General features: G+C 55.1%; 1 protein-coding gene across 4 annotated transcripts in view; it reads left to right on the top strand.

Annotated features, from left to right (window-relative positions):
* Positions 1 to 987: 987 nt before the first annotated feature.
* The window catches only part of KCNAB2 (potassium voltage-gated channel subfamily A regulatory beta subunit 2), a gene marked incomplete at its 5' end in the record, with an annotated part of 42,967 nt that continues 20,335 nt past the window's right edge, over positions 988 to 23,619 (top strand). For 2 of the 4 annotated variants that reach the window (XM_082832315.1, XM_082832314.1), the window contains 3 exons: positions 988 to 1,205; positions 19,393 to 19,436; positions 20,232 to 20,269. In XM_082832315.1, the coding sequence (XP_082688441.1) occupies positions 988 to 1,205; positions 19,393 to 19,436; positions 20,232 to 20,269 (300 nt within the window). Of the gene's footprint in view, positions 1,206 to 12,670; positions 12,883 to 19,392; positions 19,437 to 20,231; positions 20,270 to 23,619 lie in introns of those variants that run through there. The other 2 variants (XM_082832317.1, XM_082832316.1) reach the window with 1 other exon arrangement.

Genomic DNA, 23,619 nt, shown 5'->3' with positions numbered 1-23,619 from the left:
GGGCAGCATTCTGTGCACACACGTGTTCCCCTCTCCTTTCCTTTCTTGATGCTGTCTCCTGGGACTCGTTGCCTATCAGTCCACGTGGAGACACCTCACGTGGCTGCATAAATTTCCATTCTGTGGATGAGCCGTCATTTACATAACCCATTTCCTATTGATGGACATTTACGTTTTTAGTTTCCAAGTGTAATCATCCTTTCAGATGATGATTTAGCAATGGTTCTTAACATTTAAGCTTTGCAATTTCCAAACCTGTTCCCTCCGCCGCTTCACTCCCTCCTTAAATGCATCCGCTCAGTATTTCTATTGCAAAAACTCGTGGATTGTGACACAATTGCTTTGAGCACGGAGCCCAAAGAACTGTGCGGGTGCAATGGCGCTTTCTACAAGCAGAGAATGCACATGTGGCTAACATTTCCCTTTACCAGACTGTGAACCAACAAATAGGGCCTTCCTGGGGGAGCGGTGTCCCCTGGCAAAATCACACTGGAGTTTGCTTCAGCGACAGGTGTGCTTCTGCTGCTTCCCCGGACGGCCCTGTACTCGGCTTTACCCTGGAAACCCCTCCAGGGGGTGCCGTGAAGTCCTCCACTCTGGGGGCCGGGCTCTCTGCATGCTCCTGCCCCCTTCGCATTTGGAGCATTTTGGGGGGGATCTCCCACCTGGAATGCAGCTTCGCCTGTGCTTGCCTCATGGGTGCAGGGGCAGAGGGGGTGGCTCAGCCAGAGTTCCCGGCCAGTGCAGCTTTGAGGACCAAGAATCTCAAGCCAAGAGGTGTTTACATTCCGGGGCCGGGCCCTGTCCCCAGGCGCCAAGAGCCCTTGGTGGCCACTCTATCTGGAGGACGTGTCCCTGCTGCAGCCCCTGCCCCAGCCCCAGGGCCAGCATCCAGCCTGGGCACCGGGGACGGCGGGATGCTCTCTAACCCATCACCACTCGGCGTTTCCCATCCGGACAGCGGCAGCTCCTGGGCCGGGTGGGACCATGTTGTCCATGACGTACAGCGAGAGCCTGAGGAGTGTGGCCGGCAGGTGTCACTCAGACTGGGCCCTGCACCCCGTCCGCCAGGCCAGCACGCTGGAGCTGCAGCAGCTGCGGGAAGTACGGGCAGCAGCCCAGGCCAGGAACATGGAGAGCTACCTGCGCATGCACGGCCTCTCCCTGGACAGCTGCACCGCCCGGTGCACCGGCATGAAGTACCGGTAAGGGCTGGGCTGGGCGGGGACAGGAGGAGGTCCCCCGGCCGAGGAGGGGGCCGAGGCAGGGGCTGCGAGAGGGATGCAGCCCAGGAAACAGGGTAATGGCGTCACTGTCAACTGGGGCAAACTCCTTGGGGTTTAAGAATGCTGACCGTGGGACTTCCCTGGCGTTCCAGAGGTTAAGACTCCACGCTTCCACTGCAGGGGACACGGGTTCCATCCCAGTTCGGGGAACTAAGATCCCACATGCTGTGTGGCGCAGCCAAAAAGAAAAGAATGGGGCTTCCCTGGTGGCGCAGTGGTTGAGAGTCCGCCTGCCGATGCAGGGGACACGGATTCATGCCCCAGTCTGGGAAGATCCCACACGCCGCGGAGCAGCTGGGACCGTGAGCCATGGCCGCTGAGCCTGCGCGTCCAGAGCCTGTGCTCCACAATGGGAGAGGCTGCAACAGTGAGAGGCCCGCGTACCGCAAAAAAAAAAAAAAAAGAAAGAAAAGAATGCCGACCGCATAGGAATGTATAAAAGGGGAAAATGAGAGTCTGCATAGTCCTTTCCTCCAGAGACAAGCTCTGCTGCGTTTGGTGTGTCCTCCATGGGAAAAGAGTATGGTTTCTTGAAAAAACTTCGCCGCAGGAGTAAACATACTATGTCATTTGTCTTCTTGCCGTGTCATTGGGACACATTAATTATCAGGGGTTGACGAAACACAAATTAGGGGAAATCCCTCAATTCATCGTCTCTACCAACAAATCCATCCCAGCACCAGAAACCCGTGCGAGGTCCTGGGGGCCAAGATGTGCTTAAATTGGGCTGTCCTCATGCGAAGTGGCCTCTGAATTGGTTGCTGCAACTACGCTTGTAACTGTGACTAGCAAAGGCTGTGGAGTAGGTGTCCCTGTGTTCTCAGATGCGGGCCTGGAGGGTTTCTTCTGAACCTCAGAAAGACATTCTGTTTAGCTCGCTTGTCGCTGAAATCAGCATCTGGGACAGTGCTCTGACCTGCCCACTTTCTCCTCTGAAAGCCTCAGAAAGTGGCCAGAGGAGCCCCAGAGCTGGCGTTTGAGTTGATAAGTTACATATACGAGGCTTTCTTCCTGTGCCTCCCAGGGACAAGTCCTGGCCAGAGCCAGTTGGCCAGAAGGGACCCCACCCACCCACCTAGTCTATGTACTGTTGCCAGATTTAGCAAATAAAAATATAGAACGCCCAGTTAAATTTGAACTTCAAATAAACAACCAGTTTATGCCATCATCGGGACGTAATAGCAGAAGTTATTCGTTATCTCAAGTCCAGATTTAAGTGGGTGTCCTATATCCGATTTGGTTTCCATCTAACGCAGGCCCCAGGGGTTATCTGACTGTTCTCTGGAGAGAAGAACAGAGACCAGCCCTGTTGCTGTAACATTTTCTCCTGTGGACAAGTGTTTGGATCTTCAGCATGAGGTTGTCATTTAAAGATATAAAGCACTTCTGCCCTGAGTCCATTAGATGGCAGGATTCTTAAGGCTTTGCATTATAAATCCAGTTGTAAAGGAAAGACAAAGGGTCAGCTAGTTTGGCCTCGAGGATCTCCTGATTCTGATGGAAATTTCTCAAGAAGGAGATGAGGGTCTGCATTTTTTCTTTTTCTTTCTTCTTTTTTTTTTAAAGATTTTTTTGATGTGGACCGTTTTTTAAAGTCTTTATTGAATTTGTTACGGTATCGCTTCTGATTTATGTTTTGATTTTTTTGGCCTTGAGGCGTGTGGGATCTGAGCTCCCCGACCAGGGATCAAACCTGCACCCCCTGCACTGGAAGGCGGATTCTTAACCACTGGACCACCAGGGAAGTCCCCGCATTTTTTCTTTTTTTGGCAAGTCATTGATACTTTTCATTAATTCAGCAAATGTTTACTCAAGATCTATCTACTTGGCTCCAGGCAACAGGCTTGCCAGATGCTGCGTGAACAGGACAGACAAGGTCCCTCCCCACCCCACTGGACATTACATCCTGCTGGGGGATGGCAGAGGAAAAGCAAGTAAATGCCTGAGACAGTCAGGGAGACCAGGGGCAGCTGAGACCCCAGCCATGTGAAAGGAGGACCAGTTGAAGACATGGAGAAGAACTTTCCAGTCCAAGGGGACAGGGGCACATGTGAGGAGAAAAGGCCCAGGGCCAGAGCGAGGAAGGCAAGTAGAGGTGAGGCGGGGGGGGGGGCAGGGGGGCCGGAGCCCGTCCCCCGTCCCAGGGAGACCTCACCTCCCTCGGGTGTGGATACCGTTTGTAATGGAGGGGGCGCTGGGGTGCATTTTGTCCCCCCAAATTTCATCTACCCAGAACCGTAGAATGTGAAGCTATTTGGTAATAGGCTCTGTGCAGATGTAATTACTTAAGATGAGCTCACACCGGAATAGGGTGGGCCCTAAATCCAGCGCATGGTGTCCTAATAAGAAGGCCCAGTGAAGATGCATAGGGAAGAGGCCCTTTGGTGGTGGAGGCAGCAGTGGGAGGGACGCAGCCACAAGCCAAGGAACCACGGTCACCAGAAGCTGGCGGAGGCCAGGATGGATCCTCCCCTGGAGGCTTCAGAGAGAGCGCAGCCCTGCCCACACCCCGATTGCAGCCTTCTGTTCCCCGGAGCTGTGAGAGAGCCAGGTTCTGTTGCTTGAAGCCCCCCAGTTCGTGGAACTTTGTCATGGCAGCCCCAGGACCTGAACACAGCCGGGGGGTGTGAGTACTGGAACAAATCTCTTATTTGCCTGACACCCGAAGGAAAAGGTCTGTGTCCCATCTGAAACATGCTGGACTAACTGTGGGGCTGAAACACCCTGGGGAAACCTGCTTCCCAAGGAGCAGAGCTGAAAAGAAAACCACTTGAGCCTTTAGCATTTGATGGGCCAGATGTCGCCCCCGTAGGGCCGCCCTTTATCTGGTGGATTTCATCTTGCTGCCTCCAGGGGTTTCGGTTAACTGGGAAGAGGGCCTCGGAAACCACGACCAAGGGTTATTAAAGATCCCAAATAGATGCCGTTCCGCGGTTAATGTTCCCGGCAGCAGCTGGGCTGGGACTCAGCTAAACCTGGTCTTAAATATTAATATAAAAAAGATAAAGCCTCCAGATAAGTGCTGCTCCGTGGAGCAAGGCGACGACGTACCTCGGGCACAGACACCATATCAGTCGACCTGAGCCTGCAGCTGCAGGAAGAGGCTTTCTTGTTAACTTTTCCCATTTTTTTTTTTAACTGTCCTCAACTCTTGCTGTTTAAAAAAAAAAAAAAATGCACTGAATTTTTAAATCTACACAGTCCCTGTGTAAGCTCCCCTTCCCCACGTCCACCTGACTGTAGTGATGGAGGGTCTGGAGATGTGGCCTGAGACAGGGCAGCAGCTGTGGCCACAGGCCGGCCAGAGGCTGTGACCTGGGCCCAGGCAGTGCCAGCTGGACACCGGGCCTGGTTCAGGTGTGTTCCTTGTCCGCTACCCACGGCATCGGGAATGAACCCAAAGTTCCCACCATGCGCGGCCCTTCCTTCCTTCCTTCCTTCCTTCCTTCCATATCTCAAACATGCAAGCTCATTGCATCCTCAGGGTCCTTGCACATTCTATTCCCTCCCCTGGAAGGTGTGTCCTCCAGATTTTCACAAGGCTCCCATCATCACATCTTTGGCCTCAAAGAGACTTTCCGCACCACCCAGTCTAAATAAATGCCCTGTGAGTCATCCTCAAGCCCACTGTCCTGTCTCTCTTACCTTGTTTTTGCCCATCTGCACCCCACTGAGAGCACAGCCTCTGTCCGTTCCCAGCACCTAGAACATTTCGAGCCTCTGTAAGTATTGCCTGGGTGGCGTTATGCGGCCTTGGTCTTAACCCACTTTTCAGGATATTCCCCTGTAAAGTATGTCTCCTTCCTGCTGCTTCCTTGGCAGCAGGACTGGAAGCTGTGTCTGAGACTCTCTGATGCAGCCCGGAGGGCGGGGAGCCCCGGGCAATGAGCCTTGGTCGTGAGCTTCTGGTAGGGCGGGCCGTCCTGCGTGCCTGTGGTTTTTGCCTCTAGATCGTAGCCTCTTACCACGAGCCTCCTACAGGAATCACGGGCAGTATTTGATTCGTGGTCAAGTTCATCGAACAGACTCTCCAGTTGCTCATTTATTCACAGGAGGTCAGTCAGGGAAGACTTCCTGGAAGAGCTGGGAACCCAGGTGTGTCTTAAAGGATGGGTGGGAGAAGGAGGAAGAAGAGAGTCCAGAGAGGGACGGTGGGTGGAGCAGTGCAGGTGGCCAAGCAGGGGGCCGGTCCACCTTGAGACAGTCCCATATCAGTGTCCTGGGGCTGCCGTAACACAACGCAGTGCCCAGAACAACAGCTGTCTATTCTCTCATGGTCCAGAACCCGGAAGTCTAGACCTGGGGTCAGCAGGGTCACACTCTCTGAAGGCTGTAGGGAAACATCCTTCCTTGGCTTTCTTTTTCTTTTTTTTTTTCCACTGGGGTATAGTTGGTCACAAGGCTGTGTTAGTTTCAGGTGTAGAGCAAAGTGACTCAGTTATACATCTACTTATATCCACTCTTTTAGATTCTTTCCCATATAGCTCATTACAGAGTATTGAGTAGAGTTCCCTGTGCTATACAGTAGGTCTTTATTAATTATCTATTTTGTATATAGTAGTGTATATATATCAATCCCAATCTCCCAATTTATCCCTCCCCCGTCCTTTCCCCCCGGCAACCGTAAGTTTGCTTTCTACATCCGTGTCTCCTTGGCTTTCTTTGCCTGTAGACACATCACTGCAATCTCTGCCTCCATCTTCACGTGACTGTTTTCCCTCTGTGCATCTCTGTCTGTCTCCAGATCTCCATCTCCTTATAAGTACAGCAGTCATTGAATTCAGGGTTCACCCCCAATCCAGCAGGAACTCAATCTTCACGTAATAATATCTACAAAGATCCTATTTCCGGATGAGGTCACGTTCACAGGTGCCGGGAGTTAGGACTTGAACATGTCTCTTTGGGGTCACATTTCAACCCACGGCGGGTCCCAAGGGCTGACTCAAGTCCTGAGCCTGCAGGGACATCGCTGAGTATCCCGAGGGGAATCCTGGCTCCCCCGCCGGTACCTGTATGAACTTAGACAAGTCACCTGGCCTCTCTGTGTCTCGGCGTCCCCATCTGGAAAGCAGAGACTATAGTTACTTCCTCACGGAAGTGTGCTGCGGACTAAAGGAGATAGTGACGGAACTTAGGGCTCCCGGCTTGGCTCCTGGTGGGAGAGAAACCCCAGTCTTGGAATCTCATGGGCGGAAACAATAGCACCTGGAAAGCAGATGAGAAGGGAGCGGGGAGGGAGGTGGCGAGACGAGCCCGTCACTCGGGACGAGCTGCCGTGCAATGATCCGGGGGTCCCTCGTGGGCCCCCGGGGAGGGCCGGCCCAGGACTCTGGTGTCAGCCACCCATGGCCTGCATTCGTACTGGGTCTGCTTCTGCTGGCAGTGGCCACCGTGCTGGGGCCCAGCGGCGGTCCCAGGCCTGGAGACAGCCACCCACCCCTCTACAGGTCCTGGGCCTCCCGCCCCAGCTCCCCTGCCTTTACAGGGACATCACAGCCTCTCCCTCCCCTGTGTCGGGCAGGGACGGGAAGGGCTGAGTGATCCTAACACAACTGCTGGTGCGTGGCTTTGTAACCAACGCACAGCACAGCTCAGTGTCTCCCAGGCCCTCCTGGCAGCGGGAATCAGGGGGTCACCTGCTAGCAACACGGATCCTCAGGCCCCGCCCAGAGATTTGGGGGATCCGCCCCCAAGAGGCTCCTCTGATTGGGCAAGGACAGGAGCCCTGGCTGACTGGCTCTCTGCTGTCCACCTGGAAAGGCGGGGGTCAGCACAGCTCAGTCAGACCCGCAGACGGTGCCAGGCAGCGTCCCCACCCTCACCCTTTAATGTGGGGGTCTGAGAGCAGGAGCCTCCGCTGTGAAATGAGGGCGGGCCCAGCGTCAGTCTCCCTCCCTTGACCTCTCTGTGCCTCGGTGTCGTCCAGTGAACGGGAGCATCGCAGGACCCAGCTGAAGGCTGTGGTGGGAACTCAGTGAGCTGCTCGCAAAGCGCTCGGCACGATGGCTGGGGCGCAGCGGGCAGCGCTGTGGCCGTCGTCGTCGTCGCTGTTGTTATGCCTCCGAGGTGCTTCTAAGGATGAAAAGAGAAAAGGTGCAGGAAGCGCTTACTCTGGCCTGGGCGCAGCCACTTAGTACAGGGCAGCAGCTAAGAAGCAAAGGGGCCAATTCACGGCTGACCCGCCTTCCTGCCTTTTAGGGCGGGTAATGCTGGGCGTGACTGGGGCGTGAGCTCCCAAAGGAAGCACAGCCACAGCACTGAGCCCCCAAGGGGGCTTCCGCTCTCACGTACCAGAGGACACCTCCTCCAGGAAGGCCACCGGTCTGCCACCCTTTGCTCTCAGAAACCTCAGGGGCCAAGGACGTCCCATCCCACTGCTCCGTCAGGGTGGCCCCCAACTCTTCAGCAGCTGCCCCCGCCTTGGGCAGGAAGTCACTGTTGAGTACAAATCAGGACACAGCACAGTTGGGGCAGCCTTACTGATACAGGGGAGGCACCCAGGCCTCTGCAGGGCACAGCCGAGGCTCGTCCTCATTCCTGAGTTGCTGCTGCGGTCCGTGCTTTGAAAAGCCATCTTTAGGGAATTCCGTGGTGGTCCAGTGGTTAGGACTCCCCACTTTCACTGCTGAGGGCCCGCCTGGTCCAATCGAGGGGCACGGCCCCCCCAAAATTTAAAAGCCATCTCTAAAACTCCTACTCCAGGCCTTGAGGCTTCCACGGGCCTCATTCTGTGCAGGGAGGGTCCTGTCCCCTCCTACTGTGAACCTGTCCCTGTCTTGGGGGAAGGATCTGGCTGGGCCCCAGCTTGGTTATCTCCCCATCCCTCACTGGGACAGGTGGGGGGTGGATACCAGGCACCACACAGGAAGCTTCTGTCCCGAGAAGCTCTCTTTGGCGGCACTCTGTGGACACGGCAGAGCTTTTCATTGGGGCGGCTGACCCTCTGATGAACCACAGCAGGAACCAGCTGCTTTGTTTTAACAAGAGCGGGTACTGGAGAGGCAGAAAAAAACCCAGAATCTGCTGTGGATCAAAACCAGCCATCCACACTTGATGTTTCTGCCCAAAGCCCATTTCAAGTCGACCAGCCCGTGTCTGGGACTCACTTCTCCACCCAAACGTGTTTGAAAGGAGAGACCCTTTGGGGGTGACATTTTACTGTGGCAAGTTCGGGTCAAGGTCTTAAGCTTTCAGCTTTCCATCCTTGTCTAGTTCTTGTGATTTTCTAAGAATATTATGAGTTGTGACCGCTGTCTGGGGCACATGAAAAGTTACAGACTCTGGCCAGCTGTGAAAACCCACCTACCCGACTTCCCCTCTTGGCAGTTCTCCGCTGGACCCAGAGACACCTTTGTCCTGGATTCCCTGGGCGGGTTCTGAGGTCAAATGTCCATTCCCATCATCCCCGCAACACGTTACAGTGGGATGGAGTCGGGGCTGGGGACTCTACCACCAGGCCAGGCCCAGGAGGTCCTGCGAGAGTGAAGGCTTGACTGCTGCCGAAGTCTGGGAGGGCTGCTTCCTGCTGTGGCTCCCAGGCCCCTGGTGTCACTGGGGAGGCTGAGGTTGGCGACACTGGGAGGAAAGAAAGGTTACTGGTGCTTGCGGGGGGCGGGGGACTGCTTCGCACTGCATGTACTATCTCAGCTGATGCCAGAGAGGTCGACAAGGATTTCAAAAGCAGAGAAACAGGAAGGGCACTCCCACAGGGCACAGCAAGAGTGAAGGCCCAGAGACTTTTTTTTTTTTTTTTTTTTGCGGTACGCGGGCCTCTCACTGTTGTGGCCTCTCCCGTTGTGGAGCACAGGCTCCGGACGCGCAGGCCCAGCGGCCACGGCTCATGGGCCCAGCCGCTCCGCGGCATGTGGGATCTTCCCGGACCGGGGCACGAACCCGCGTCCCCTGCATCGGCAGGCGGACTCTCAACCACTGCGCCACCAGGGAAGCCCAGGCCCAGAGACTTTTGAGGTCATTGACATTTTCTTTTTTTTTTTTGGTAAATACACCCATTTAAAGCATCCAATTTAATGGTTTTAGTACAAACAGTTGTCCAAAAGTCACCCATTTTTTAGAACATTTTCATCACCCCAAAAAGAAATAGTGCGCCCACATTAGCTATCGTTCCCTGATTCCCCACTCCCCCCAGCCCCCAGCAACCACTAATCTACTTTCTGTCTCTGTGGATTTGCCTGTTCTGAACATTTCATATGAATGGAATCATACAATATGTGACCTTTTGTGACTGGTTTCTTTCTCTCAGCATGATGTTTGCAGGGTCATCATGTCGTAGAACGTATCAGTACTTCATTCCTTGGTGTGGCTGAATAACACTCTGCTGTGCGGTATAGACCACATTTCTTTTATCCATTCGTCAGTTGATGGACATTCGGATTGCTTGCATTTTGGGGCTGTGATGAGTAATGCTGCTGTGGACATGATGTGTTCAAGTTTTCGTGTGGGTGTAAGTTTTTCGTTCTCTGGGTACATACCTAGGAGTGGAATTGCTGGATTGGGGGGTGAGGCGGGTGACCTTTTACACACTGTGGTGACTAAGTTTTTGTGGATCTCTCTTAAAGCTTAAAGCACACCATCTGGTTAAGAGCAGCCCCGGAGGAACAGTAAGATGCTAGCCCTTGTAGGATCTGACAGTTTGCCAGAGAACAGTGGAAGGTGGAATGAAGTAGGGGATTTCCACATCCTCTCAGCCAGTGCACAGCACCACTCAAAGCTCCTGATAGGGGCTTCCCTGGTGGCGCAGTGGTTGGGAGTCCGCCTGCCGATGCAGGGGACACGGGTTCGTGACCTGGTCTGGGAGGATCCCACATGCCGCGCAGCGACTGGGCCCGTGAGCCATGGCTGCTGAGCCTGCGTGTCCGGAGCCTGTGCTCCACAACAGGAGAGGCCACAACAGTGAGAGAGAGAGAGAGGCCCGCGTATCGGGGAAAAAAAAAAAAAAAAGCTCCTGATAAAAACACAGCTTCCCAGGCCCAGCCCCGGAGCTACCGATTCAGTAGTCGTGGCTGGGGCCCAGGAATCCGCATTTGCAACAAGCTCCTCTAGCATCCTGGTCAGGTGTTGAGCATCCCTGCCGTGGGCATGAGCTCCACGAGCCTGGAGAGGAGCGAAAGACAGAGTCTTTGCCACCTGCAGCCTCTTCGGCAGGCCTGTGGGCTTCCTGGGGGCCAAGGCCTGCTGTCTTCAAGTGCGAGGTTCCAGCAGGTGGAAGGGCCAGCACCGCAGGCTGTCCTTCCTCCTTCCCATCCCCCCACCCACCCAAGGGGCTCAGGAGGGCCCCACCCTACCCTGAGCTCAGGGACCCAGGCCAGCCAGGCCCCCGAGGTTTTTACGGGCAGGTGGAAGAGGAAAGGCAGAGCCGGCCTGTGGGTCCCGAGGGGCCCCACTGGCCTCCACACGTAGCGTCTGTGAGCTGCCAGGACCCCCGGGCAAAGGCACCAGCTCTGCCCTCCCCAGGCCTCTATCCCCGAGTCCAGGTCCCCACCTCATGGGTGGTTCCTGCTGCCGAGTCAGGCCACGGGGAGGACAGAAGGGGTATTCTTACTGGTGGGGAAGGGGGAGGGCCTCACACAGGGGTCTATCCTGACTCCACGGCCAGAAAGCCACTCCCTTCTGCCGAGGGACCGTGGGAGTGCTTCCCAAGGACCGGACCCCTGTGTGAGTGCTTTGCAGGCGTGATCTGGCCATGCCTTTGTGACCTGCGTTGGACACAAGAGCCCTGAGGCTCGGAGCGGGGGTCACTTGCCCAAGGCTGCCCAGCTCAGGCGCAGGGAGGTTGGGACTGGAACAAGGTTTTATTCTTAACTTCTGTGCCAAGAGGGCAGGGCCAGAGCTGAGAGCAAGTTCAGCCGCCATCTACTGTGAACATCTCTGGGTGGATTCCTCTCTGGGCCCCGTCAGAGCACAGGGTGGACAGCCAGCAGGTGTGGAAGGTTCCTGCAGAGCCAAGCTGGGAGGGACAGCGTGGTCCTCAGGCCAGCCACCTTATTCTGGCAGTGGATACCCAGGGACCAGAGAAAGCAAGACGCCCGCCTGGGATCACACAGCGAATTAGCAGCAGAGCCTGAGCTAGACCCCTGACCACCTGCCTCCCATCCACCACACTTTCTCAGCCCTTCCCGCAGGGCAAGATGAGATCCAAAACGCAGCTTTGGCCAGGGCCACCCTGCAGAGTGAGAGTGGCATGCTCGGGGTCAGAGGGCAAAGCCAGCCCTTCCTGCCAACGGGGGCATCTCTCTGGGTCTCAGGAAACCCGTGAGCTTTGTTCTATCTTCATCCTGATCCCATGAGTGTGGGAAAGGAGGATGGGGTAAAGCAGGGGGATCTTCATTCACCAATTCATTCACCCATTCATCCATCCATCCATTCATTCATTCACTCCAGAAGTATTTACTGAGCACGTGCCGAGAGCTAAGTACCGTGTGGCGTGCTGGAGCTTCTCGGGTCTCTGGCCCCTTGACCCCGGGCTTCTTTCCTAACGTCACCTGCGTCATTACCACCTAGACAGAATGGTCCTCTCTCCTCCAGATTTCTGGTGATCGGACTTCTTGTGCTGAACCTTGGTGGCAGCCCCACTTTCCTGGGTGGGAACCACCAGGGGACAGAGCTGGCCAGGCCAGCTGCCTGCACGCTCAGCTGTCCACCTGGCTGCAGTGCCTCCCGTGTGCAGTCCCGGCTGAGCAGCTGTTAGCCTGGAGCACCGGCGCCGACCTCCCGGGGATCGATCGGCCAGGGCGATTGGGGCGGCTTGTGCATCCACGTCATTAATAACGAGTCACCTCCTGCACCTCCCATGCCTCTCGCCGGTCACCTCGATAACTTGGTGGGACTGCCAAGAGCCACAGTGCGCAGAGCCAGGGGTGGACGCCAGGCTCCCTCCAAGGGACTCGCGGAAGCCTGGAGAAGCAGCTGCTCCCCGGAGCCCTGGGCTGCCACCCTGACGGGAGGCGCCCTCCCTCTTCCTCCTGCTGTCAGGGGACAGCAGTGCCGCTCATTGGTCGTGAGTTACTGGCAGCCCAGCCCTGCCGAACACAGCTGGGCTGGGGGCTCGAGCGGACAGAGTCAGACCAGGGTGGGGCAGAGGAAGGACCCGCAGAGAAGGGAGAGGCAATGGCATCCTCCCCACCCCTCGATTTCTGAGTTCTATCTGATCAGGTCTTTTCTAGTACATTTCTGGAAATTTCACCCCCTTCCCCCGGAGAGCGCACAGGCTTTTCTGCGTCAGAAATCTGCACTCCTGAAGCAACGCCTGGTGGCTTCTTCACCTTCTGGGATAAGGTCTTGTCCCAGGCGGAGCAGGGCTTCCAGGGGCAGGTGACTTCGGAGCCTGGAAGGAGGGGGGACGTGGCCAGGAGCTGAGCACCGGAAACATGCAGGTGTCCTTCGTGTGCTCGGAGCATGGCCTCAAGGGCCGGGGCCCCGAGGAGCGTCTGGGCCGGCCGGCAGCCAGCAGCCCCAGCCTGGGCTCCCGCAGCCATTTCCGCGCGGTGGCCATGGTGGCCCGGAGCCTGGGACAGCTGTCGGTGCAGAGCCTCCTGAGCACAGGCGAGGCCAGCGTGGTGCACCCCGGGATGAAGTATAGGTACGCGGCGCGGGGCGGCTGTGCGGGGTGGGGGCTGCCCTCCCACCCCCGTCTGGAGGAGCTTTGCAGATGCGGGGAAGAATAAGATCAAGGCTCAGGGTCAGGCTGCAGGGGAGGATGATGCCTTTCTTTCCTTCTGCTCGTTTGTTTCTTTGCTTGGGAGGGCTCACTATAGCTGAGCGCCCCCCCCCATACTGGACGCCAGGTAAAGCTTCCTCTTTCTGGGAACCCCGTGGCACCGGCCACAGACCCCTCCCCTCCCCCTGGGCACACAGGCCCCAAAGATGCCCCGTGGGTGGTCTGATGCCTTTGCAGCCAAGCCACCTTGACAGACCTCAGTTTAATAGTCAGGGATACTGGGTGAACCATGTGATGGAATTAGATCTTCCCCCCGCAGCTGAGCCCGACCCCAGGCCTGGGCTCCTCTGCAGGCAGGGCTGATGCTCCACAGGGCACAGAGCCGCAGCCGGGGTTCCCTGCTGAGGGCTCAGTCCAGGCTGCCGTGTGTCCCTCTGCTTCGGCCAGTCCCCACCTACTCTGGGTACGCTCGCCATGACTAGTACGTAGAGAGCGTGCAAAGCGCCCGTGTCAGGGGGCAGGGGCCTTCCTGCTGTTCCTTGCATGCCCCCCTTGCTCCGTCCAGGGCCTTGCTCGGGTGCCCGGTGGACGTCCCCACGTGGAAGAGGAGGGCTGGCTTTGTACCGAGGCTCTGCGAGGGCAGGGTTGCGGGTCACCAGGCTAGAGGTCTAGCCTTTCTCACTCATGAGTTTCTCTTCACTTAGAGCCTTTAGCGCTTGGAGAATGGTATTGTTGGGGAAAGGGGAGTTCCTACAACAAACCGTCTGCATGAGCTGGAAAAGCTACGTTAGGTCCCTGGTTCCCAGCTCTGCTCTCAGTGACTCAGATCTCACGGGCCAGCCTCAGGAAAAGCCCCAGAAGAGTCTGGTTGTGTTTGAGGAGAATGTCTGGGTGTCTAGCTGGTGTTGGTGCCAACTTGAAAAGTATTGAGAGAATGAATCTTTAGCAACTGAGCAGTGTGGCTTGAAGCAAAACCAACGCCCAGAAGTTGGACCTCACGTGAAGGAGCCGCGTCCTAAGTCCCAGGCGTCCTTGAGGCGAATTCTGGAATAACTGGGTCCTTCTGCGTCTCCACCCGTATCCTTTCCTTCCCTGGTCCTTGGGGGACATTTGACGTTCTTTTATGGGCCTCTGGGGTACAAGGCTTTTGTTCCCATTCTCTAAATTCAGTGAGGACAGTCCAGAGCAGAATTCTCTCTTCTAGAAGCTCTGGTGGTTTATATCTTTGGTTCAGTGGGAATCAAAGGCTAAGAGTAAACAGAATCTATTTTTTAGTTTAGATTCGTGTTATCCGCTGGGACTTTTAAGTCAGTCCTAGGATATCAAAGGAGTTAGTACAAGTGAGACCATTTCCAAAAATACGAAGCACTCTGTAAATGGAAAATGTGGCTATCGACATGATTTCCCTCCCAAGCTCCTAAGATCCACTGAGGATTAAATATGTCAAGGAGCCTGAGGGCTTAAGATTACTGTATGCCTCTGTGTGTGTGCACCAGTGTGTGTGCATCTGTGTGTGTGCACCTGTGACTGTGCATCTCTCCGTGTGTGCACCTGTGTGTGTGCATCTCTCCATGTGTGCATCTGTGTGTGTGCATCTCTCCGTATGTGCGTCTGTGTATGTGCGTCTGTGTGTGTGTCTGTGTGTGTGTGTCTGTGTGTGCGCATCTCTCCGTGTGTGCACCTGTGTGTGTGTGTCTGTGTGTGCGCATCTCTCCGTGTGTGCACATCTCTGTGTGTGTGCATGTCCGTGTGTGCACCTGTGAGTGTGCATCCCTCCATGTGTGCATTTGTGTGTACACCTGTGTGTGTGTGCATCTCTCCGTGCATGCGTCTGTGTGTGCACCTATGTGTGAGTGCGCATCTCTGTGTGTGGGTCTCCGTGTGTGCACCTGTGTGTGTGTGCGCGTCTCCGTGTGTGCACCTGTGAGTGCACATCTCCGTGTGTGCTTCTCCGTGTGTGTACCTGTGTGTGTGCGTCTCCGTGTGTGTACCTGTGTGTGTGTGTGCATCTCCGTGTGTGCGTCTGTGTGTGCACCTGTGTGTGGGTGCATGCATGTACACGTGTGTGCGTGTGGCACATGTGGAGGCAGGGAGGGCAAGACAGGCAGTAAAGGGAGGTGGTCGTTGGGCCAGAGGATTTGCAGTCTGAGGAAGTGGGTTCAGATCCCAGCCCCAGCTCCTCCACACTGGGGGACCCCCGCCTGTCCTTACACATGGCAGGGCCCGGGGAGCTTTTCTTGGCAGCGGCAGGAGGAAGGTGGGTTCATTTCCCTGTAGGATCTGTAATCTCATATCAGCTGAAATGGGAGCCAGAACCCAAACCACTGGATCCCCTCGCTGAACAGGAGGTGCCTGCCTAGGGGTAGCTGTCTCATGGGGTTGCTCCATAATGACTATCCCAGGGCCACAGCCAGGGGGCATGCAGCTAGGAGCTGCAGGGGACCTGATCCAGATCTGCCCCAATTCTGACCACCTCCTTCAGCAGCTAGCCCTCCACAGTGACGCTGAAGGTGTGCGGCCTGCACCAGGGTGCCACGTTCTTGCCAGGGGTGCTCAGTGCGGGGGAAGGGGTACACCAAGCCCCGTGATTAAGGAGAGGGACCAGCATCTGATCCTGAGGGTCTGGCCCCAGGGCCTGGACTTCTCAGCCCCACGTTACACCAACAAGCACCCCTGGGACCCTGCAGCTGCCAGCTACCATCTGATAGCAAAGACCCGGAAGTCCAGGCCTGTCCTCAGGGAGCCTGGAGCCTGGGGGCTGAAAACAGATAATCCCCCGCAGGGTGACAACCAACTAGAAAATGCCCTGGCAACCCTGTCCGTCAAGCCAGCTCACCAAGACCCAGTTGCTTTCCATCACCTGATCATATTTTTGTCCTCCGCCCGGAAGGCTGAAGGTAAAGGCCCTGAACAGCTATTTTTACAGGATTTGTAATTGCCCGGAGTCTGAGGTGCAGTGTTTAGGGGTGCAGCGCATCGGGGGGCTGCGTGATGGGCGTCAGCTGTCTTCCTCCAGCAAAGGTTAAATCCCTGAGCCCTCATTAGCCATTTTTCCAGACCCCAGGAGGGACATGAGGCAAATTAATAAAGACTAACGTTATTGGGGTCGAGAGATTTAGCCAACTAGTTTATCGTGATGTCAGGTTTTAATTAGGGGAGGAAAAGCTATAGGAAACGATCTTCGCGTGTTGAAAGTTTCGAGTGGCAGCGTGTCACCAGCCCTGGTCCACCCGCGGCTGTGATCTGCTGAGCTCTGCCCACCCCCCCTGAGCTGCCGTATTTCTAAAGCTCCCAGCCCTGAGATCCCTGTCCCTTCTCGTTCCTTCTCCCGAGGCCTGGCAGCGGATGGCAGAACTAATCCCATCATTTTAACAGGGAAACAACTTGAGCGGGGTAATTGCAGCATCGCTGGGTGTCCTAGTTTTGCTAAATTATTCCTGTGGGCGGTGGGTGGAGCTGCAGCTGCATCGCCCAACACTCTACGTCCCGTCGGAGGAAACTCGGAGCCCCTTCTGGTGGGCGAGGGGTGTCACCTCTCCTCAGGCACAGGCACTGGGGGGCTCAGCCTGCTGTCCTGCGTCCTCACCTGTCTGCTGCTAAAGCCGCCCTTCCCCTGAACACGCAGCTCGTGCCAGCACTTGGTTCCACTGTGATAAAGGGCAGTTGCAGGAGGACGTGCCTAGAACTTGACCTTCAACAGAGCCTCGCCAGGAAATTGTTCCCCCACCATCACGTACGGGCGGTGGTTTTGCAGAGGCAGGGGTTCAGCCCCCCTCCCGGCACCGGATTCATCTAGACCACGTACCCAGGCCTTCGAACGCCTGGGCATTGCAAACAAGGTTCTGAAGGTTTTTGTGTCTGTGAGCATTTCCAGGCAAGGAGCGTCTCAAAGGGGTCTGTTTCCCCAAAATTGTTAAGACCACTGATTTCAACTTTTAGTCCTTTTTGCTCCATTACCAGACTGCTCATAAGCAACGTTCTCATTTCTCACCACAAGCATCTTCTAGCCAGTGTGAGAAAATTTACCTAATCTGCTACATGGAGCTGGCCTGATGCAGGGTCTGTTGGTGAAGTCATTGTGCTCTTCTTTCTTTCTTTTTTAATTCCTTTTGAACTCCAATTTCCTTAAACACGAGAATACACAAGTTTACTCTCTGCTTAGCAAGCGACATCAATCCAAGCGTGGTTTAAACTTTATAAGAAAACTTTTGAAGAATGTGTGTGACTACTCAGCCCTTGAATTTCATGCATATTGTATTTGAAATCTCTCATGGCAAATCTGAAGGTAAATCAGGAATATTCTAAGTATTTTTTCCCAGTTTTTTATTTCTGAGATATAGTTGACCCATAACATTGTGTAAGTTTAAGGTACAACGTAATGGGTTGATACATTTACCTATTGTGAAACAATCACCACGGTCAGTTTAGTTAACATCCATCGCCTCACATAGTTACGAATCGTGCCTCTCTCTAGGGTCACAAACCACGTGTCTCTGGGTCGGAATACGCAAGCAATGCTGAGGGCACTAGTGGAGTATTTCACTGATTTATAGGGGAAAAAAAACAAGGGGAAACTTCAGTTCCCTCTCTAACGCGGTAACATTTAAAGCCTGTTGGACTTGCCCGCTGTTGTTTCTTGTTTAAGGAAAAGGCTGCTGCCCCCCGTTCTGTGCTCTCTGTGGCCCTGTGCCCCAGGCACATGTGTTATCCCATTTCATCCTCATGGCCACCCCCTGAGAGAGGCAGCATCTCGAGCCCATTCTACAGATGAGCCCACCGAGGCATCAGGCAGTTACATGACATGCCCAGGGGCAGGCATACAGCCTGGAAGGTCGAAGCAGAATTTGAACTCCAGCTTCAGAGCCTCTGCTTGTAGCCACTGCCGATCTGCTCCCCTGCCCGAAAAAGAAACCAGCTGTGTTTATGTCCTCAGGGAAAAATCCCAGCATTCCCTGTAGGAACAGTGGGCCAATGGCTGGGCTGGTTTTAATGGGAAATTTAACAAGAAAGCTGGGCAGTTTAGAACTACTTTAAATTTGGTGACAAACTGTTATCAAACCGCTTACAAGTTTATTCTGTCCACCCCCGACCAACGACCACCGGTAATGTGGGCAGGGTCCAGGGATCTTGTAACCAGGGAAACCCAGGCTGCAGAAGGTCATAGTGGGCCCATGTCAGAGAAGGGCAGGTCCCGCTCAGCCCCACACCTGCTTCCCAGGGGCCACATAGGGTAGAAAAACAGGACAGAGCATCCACTGAAGTTAGAAATGCCAGACGGCCCTAGGGAAGGAGGTTGGGGTTCACCCACTGCATCTCTCACAGCTCTCTGGCTTCCCACTGCCTAGAAGGGTATCGCACCCCGGGCTGGTCCCAGGACCGGGATGCCAGCAGTGGGAACTCACGAGGGAAGTGGACTCCCGCTCTGCCACTTGTCAGCCTCACCATCTGGGCAACTCCCATTAAGGGCCGGGACTGCGGGAGCACGCCTCCGTGGCTGGGAGCATGTTCTCAGAGCCTGGGTGAAATCGCAGGTCCAGTGTGCTCTTCTGTAAAATGGGAACATCAGGAAAAGAGAAGCACCCGCCCGACAGAGCTGTCGGGGGATCAGTGACACCCGGCCTGTTGCTGCCCTGCAGGCTCCCAGGCAGCCTGTGCAGGATGGACAGGCCAGGACGGACCGGCATCCCAGCCCTCAGCAGGGCACTGCTGCCCTCCATGACCTCCTAAGGACATTAATGACAGCCTGCAGCTCACCCACGTGGACCCCAGGATGTGCCCCATCTGGCAGGCGCCTCAGGGGGCCTGTGATGGAGCCCTGGACAGTCTGTTCAGCTGTGGCCACTGGGTCTGATCAGGACGTGTGCTGCCAGGGGATCTTGGCTCTCACCCTCCTGAGCGGCCCTGGCTAGGGGTCAGGCCTGCTCTGGGCACCAGTGCCCTTCAACAGGGCTCTCATCTGCCCCCACTTCCTCCTGCAGAGAGACAGGGCCCAGGGCTGTGTGGCCCAGGTGATGTTGGACTAACTTCTCCTCCACTCCTTGGAGAGAGGGAGTAAAGATACACAGAACCACAGACGTGACACTAAAGAAATGGAAAGAGAAGCTTCTTATAAGAGGACACCCGGCGTCCAGGGCCACAAGGCCTGAACCAGTCTTGTTTCAGCCCATGAAATAAGATGGGGTCCATTCCACATTTTCTCCCCGAGGTGGCTCCTGGGGCCCTGCCGTGGTCACAGCGTGGCCTGTCCCAGCAACATGGCTCTGCCCTGGTTGGCCCTTTACCCCCAGGGTAGGCTAGCAGCAGGCCTCTCTCCAAAGGACCCCTTGCCTTCAGAGCCTCAAAAGAGGTGGGTGGGCAGTTCGGGAGGCTGGGCAGCAGAAACAATGGGTTCTGCCCTGGCCGCTGAGAACTCACGCCACGTTTGTTTTCCAGGAACCTGGGCAAGTCGGGCCTCCGGGTCTCCTGCCTGGGGCTTGGTGAGTGTGGGGTCCTCTTGGTCCAGTGGTGCGCAAGGAAGCGGGGGTGGCAGGAAGGCCGGGGGTGGGGGAGGGAGCTGCACCCAGAGCCAGGATGGGGGGGGAAAGATGCTCGGTTGCCATGGTAACCAAGAGGCAGTTGGGGAGGGCCCTACGAGAGGGAGGAGGGCAGAGATGCAGCCTTAGCAGGGGAAGTGAGGGGAGTACCAGGGCCCTCTGCACACACAGCCCACTGCCCAGCAGCAGAAAATCAGGGAAGCACCCTGCCCGCGGGGAACCAGCAACTTCTTGCCTTACGCGACGGAGTCCCTCATGAGGGGCAGTCAGATTTTGCCCTTTTTCTTCTTTTGCCAGATATGAACTCTGTTCCCAGATCACGCTGTCTCTCCGCCTCCACGGTGCACACGTACACACACGCACACACACACCGCCCAGCAAACGCGAGGGCATGGCTGTCAGCCCTGCACATCTTCAGGGAGGCAGCCCTGGTCCCGCTGCCCACGGCATGTCCCTGGAATAGGAGCTGCAGCGGCTTCAGCGCCAACGAGCATGTCAAAGCCCTGCAGTCAGCTGCCTGCTCTGGGCACTTACTGTCCCCTTGGTTCCTTGGCTCCAAGAGAGGGAGACATGCCCCAAAGGCCAGGTGTCCACGCATGCCAAGCACACGCTCCCGCAGAGCGGCGTGGCAGCCTGTGGCTGCCCCACTGCGCCCTGCAGCCCGAGGTCCAAGCGCCCTGGGGAGAACTGGGCTTCCCGGGGCCATTCTCTGACCTGAGCCTGTATCTCTCCTATCAGGAACATGGGTGACCTTCGGAGGCCAGATCACGGACGAGGTAAGATGGAGCTCCCTCGTTCCCCCAGGCCCCGGGGAAGGGCCGCCCATGCCCAGGCACATGGTAGAGTATGCGAAATGCACCAGGTAGTCAGTGCTCAGGGCAGCCGCCTTGGCTCCCCTCCTACTGTTTCTCCAGGGTGCCCTGGGGGACAACAGGAAGGGTGAGCACCGTAGTGGCGCGAACACCCAGCAGCTGGGTGCACTGGGGCTTCAGCAAGTCCCTTAAAGTCCCAGAAGTCAGGTTCCTCACCTACAGAACACCTATCCCACGGTTAGCCAGAGGAGTTCAGGGAGAGCACATTTTCCAAATCATCAAGCCCGATGCAATTCTTTGCCACTCCTACAGAGGATGCGCACGTGAATCTGAAACATCAATAAATATCTGTTGAGGTCATTTAGAATTTAGATCCTGGAAATTTTGCTGCAAACCGAAGACCGAGTAGCTGAACGTTTGACCAAGCTCCTAACTGCGCATGCCCCACAACCGTCGTGAATGGGATGCACGGCCATGGGATGCACTTGCTGGGGCTTCTCTCTCCACAACTGGGATTCAGTGCAGCCAGCGTCTGTCCTGGAGAAGACAGTGTTCCCAGGCTGGTGTGCACTTCGGGGCAGGGAGTGAATATCGTGGAAGTGGGAACAGCGGTTTTGCTCAGAGAGCTCTGAACCTCTGCACAGGAAGCTGTCTTCATGTCTGCTCTACTTCCTATTGGAAAGATTGCATTTAAAAATGAGTAAGTGAGTTCACTTGAGACCTTGCAACCGTGATTGCTCAGTTATTTTTCAAAGGGAAAGCTTGGCTTCCATCGAAATCGAGATGCATTTAATTTGCATTCTCGTTCCTTTTTCTTTTATGACAGTAGCCGTTGTAGAACTAATTGCCCTGGCTTTAAGGTTCTGGGGGCTATCTCAGGTAAAGTCAGGAGTTTTTAAGATGCAGGGAATTGTTTCACCTTCAGCCACCAGATTGGTTCCAAGCACCTAGAAGGTTGGAGCCCCGGAGCCCACGTGGTCTACCCCAAATAAGTGTGTGGTGTCTAATTCGCCTGTTACCCTTTCGATGTGGAAGAATTCTGTGGAGGATGTGACTTCATTTCCTAATGGCATTAGCTACGCTGTGTGCATTGTCCTTGTGGGAAAGATACAGAGAAGTGGCCGGATGGTAACCGTCCAATTAGGTGACTTTTTCACCAACAGATCCATTACACCCAAAGAGTATTGATTAATGATCCAATGGCAGCCACAGCTGGCTCCGGCCTCCACCGCGGCTCCATCAGGGACATGGTGACATGTCTGAAGATGATGGAAGTCGTTTCCAGATGCCACAAAGCTGGGAGGACAGCGGATACAATACATGACAGATTCGGGGTTCTAAAAGGTCCTGGCGGGTGAAAATGATTGAGTGTAAGAGCCAGCGGAATTTTCCTATTAAACCCTACAGTTAGTGTCCCAAACAATCAACACATCAAGTCTGAGGGCCCCACCTCTCCGCGGTTCAGAGGAAGAATGCCTGGATTTCATCCTTTAGCTGGCTGCCTGGTCTGCACCAGCGGCGTTGACGCCACAGGAAGCAAGGACCCTCCTGGGCTGCAGAGAAACACGTGTGCTGCCCAAGCCCAGAGCGGCGCAGGCTGGGACCCCGCTCCGGCTGGGTGACCCCACCTGGAACACTGTGTTCCTTGCAAACATCATGTCCAAAGGAAGGCGTTTGGCATGCCACAGAATCCAGACACAGAGTCCTGTTTTTAGAGTTACCTCCTGCGTGCAGGATGCCACGCCCAGATGCCAGAGAGACACAGAAACAAGGAACTGGTGGGTTTACTATGGCAAAGTGGCGTTCCCCCGCAGGACTGAGGAAATGTGAGTAAGTGATGGCCTGGGGGCCACATCTGGTCCCCAGCCTGGTTTTTTTGTTTTGTTTTTTCTTTCTTCTTAAATATATGAAATGTAAAATTTGCCATTTTAACCACTTTTCTTGTGGTTAAAATAAGCATAACATAAAATGTACCATGTTAACCATTTTTTAAATATCCAGTTCAGCGGCATGAAGTACGTTAACTTTGCGGTGCAACCATCACCACAGTCTATTTCCAGCATTTTTCTTCACCCCAAACAGAAACTCTGCACCCATTAAGCAATAACCCCCCAGCCCCAGGTAACCTCTCATCCACTCTCTGCCTCGATGAATTCCACAGCCCGCTTTTGTAAATAAAGTTTTATTGGCAGGCAGCCACGCCAGTCCGTTTACATATGGTCTGTGGCTGCTCTCATGCTATGAGGGCAGAGTGGAGTAGTTGCCACAGAGACCATCCGCAAAGCCTAAAATATTTACCCTCTGGCCCTTTACAGAAAAGGCTTGCCATCCCCGGTCCTATGGGGTCACAGCAGCATCTGCAAATATCTGTGGGTTGTCGTCCCAGGGAGGGAGGCTTCTGTGGGCTGGGCAGGGACACGGGGAGCAGACGGTGTTAGTAAACCTCAGATCACGTGGCCAAGTACCAGAGCTGCCCCGGACAGAATCAGCTTTCCAAACTCTAGTTCAGTGCCCTTTCTGTGACCTCACACAGCTGTTCAGGTGGAAAACTGCCCCTGGGGCACGTGTTCCCAGCAGCCTGGGCGATAAGAATTCAATAAGAATAGTAGCTAAACTTTACATTTATCACGGCTCTCAATCCTCTTTCAACCCAAGGAGGTAGGTGTTTTATTATCCATTCCGTGGAAGCAGAGCCTCAAGACTGAGCAGGTGCCCGAGGTCACACCTGGAGAGGGATGAAAAGGGATCCTACCTGGGCTCTGTGCTTCAGAGCCAGCTCTCAGCTCCGGGGAACCGTGCGGGGGCAGGATGGCCTCCCTGTCCCCTGGGTGGGGGTGACAGGAGGTGGCCCACATGTCATCTGAGGTTCCTTCTGCCTCCAGCCTCTGGGACTCTTGACATTGGAAATAACTGAAAAGTCACCAGATAGAAGCTCCATTACATAATGCAGGATGCACCCACAGAGCAGAAGTCTTTAGAAGTCATGTTTTGATGACTGACAAGGGAACAGAACCATGATGAGAGAGCACGGAAAACAGCAGAGACAGCCGTGTGTATGTCAGAGTTGCCGTGTTGCAGGGGAAAAGCATATAGTCACATAGAAAAACCTGGAAGAGGAATTACACCCAAATCATAGCAGTCCAAAAATCTGAAAATTCCCGGATTCCCCAATTCTCTTTCTGTCCATAGTCAGCCAGGCACTGTCCTGGGTGTACTTAGGATTGTGTTCACGTCTTTCTTTCTTCCTCCATTCAGCTCATGCTGGCTGAGCACCCGCTGAGCTCCAGGTCCCTGCCCTCGAGCTGCTCTGTGTC

This window comes from Leucopleurus acutus, assembly GCF_964270905.1.
Source record: "Leucopleurus acutus genome assembly, chromosome: 2".
In the NCBI taxonomy this organism is placed as follows: domain Eukaryota; kingdom Metazoa; phylum Chordata; class Mammalia; order Artiodactyla; family Delphinidae; genus Leucopleurus; species Leucopleurus acutus.
The sequence above is the reverse complement of the archived record's forward strand: the minus strand, read 5'-3'. Positions and strand labels throughout refer to the sequence as shown.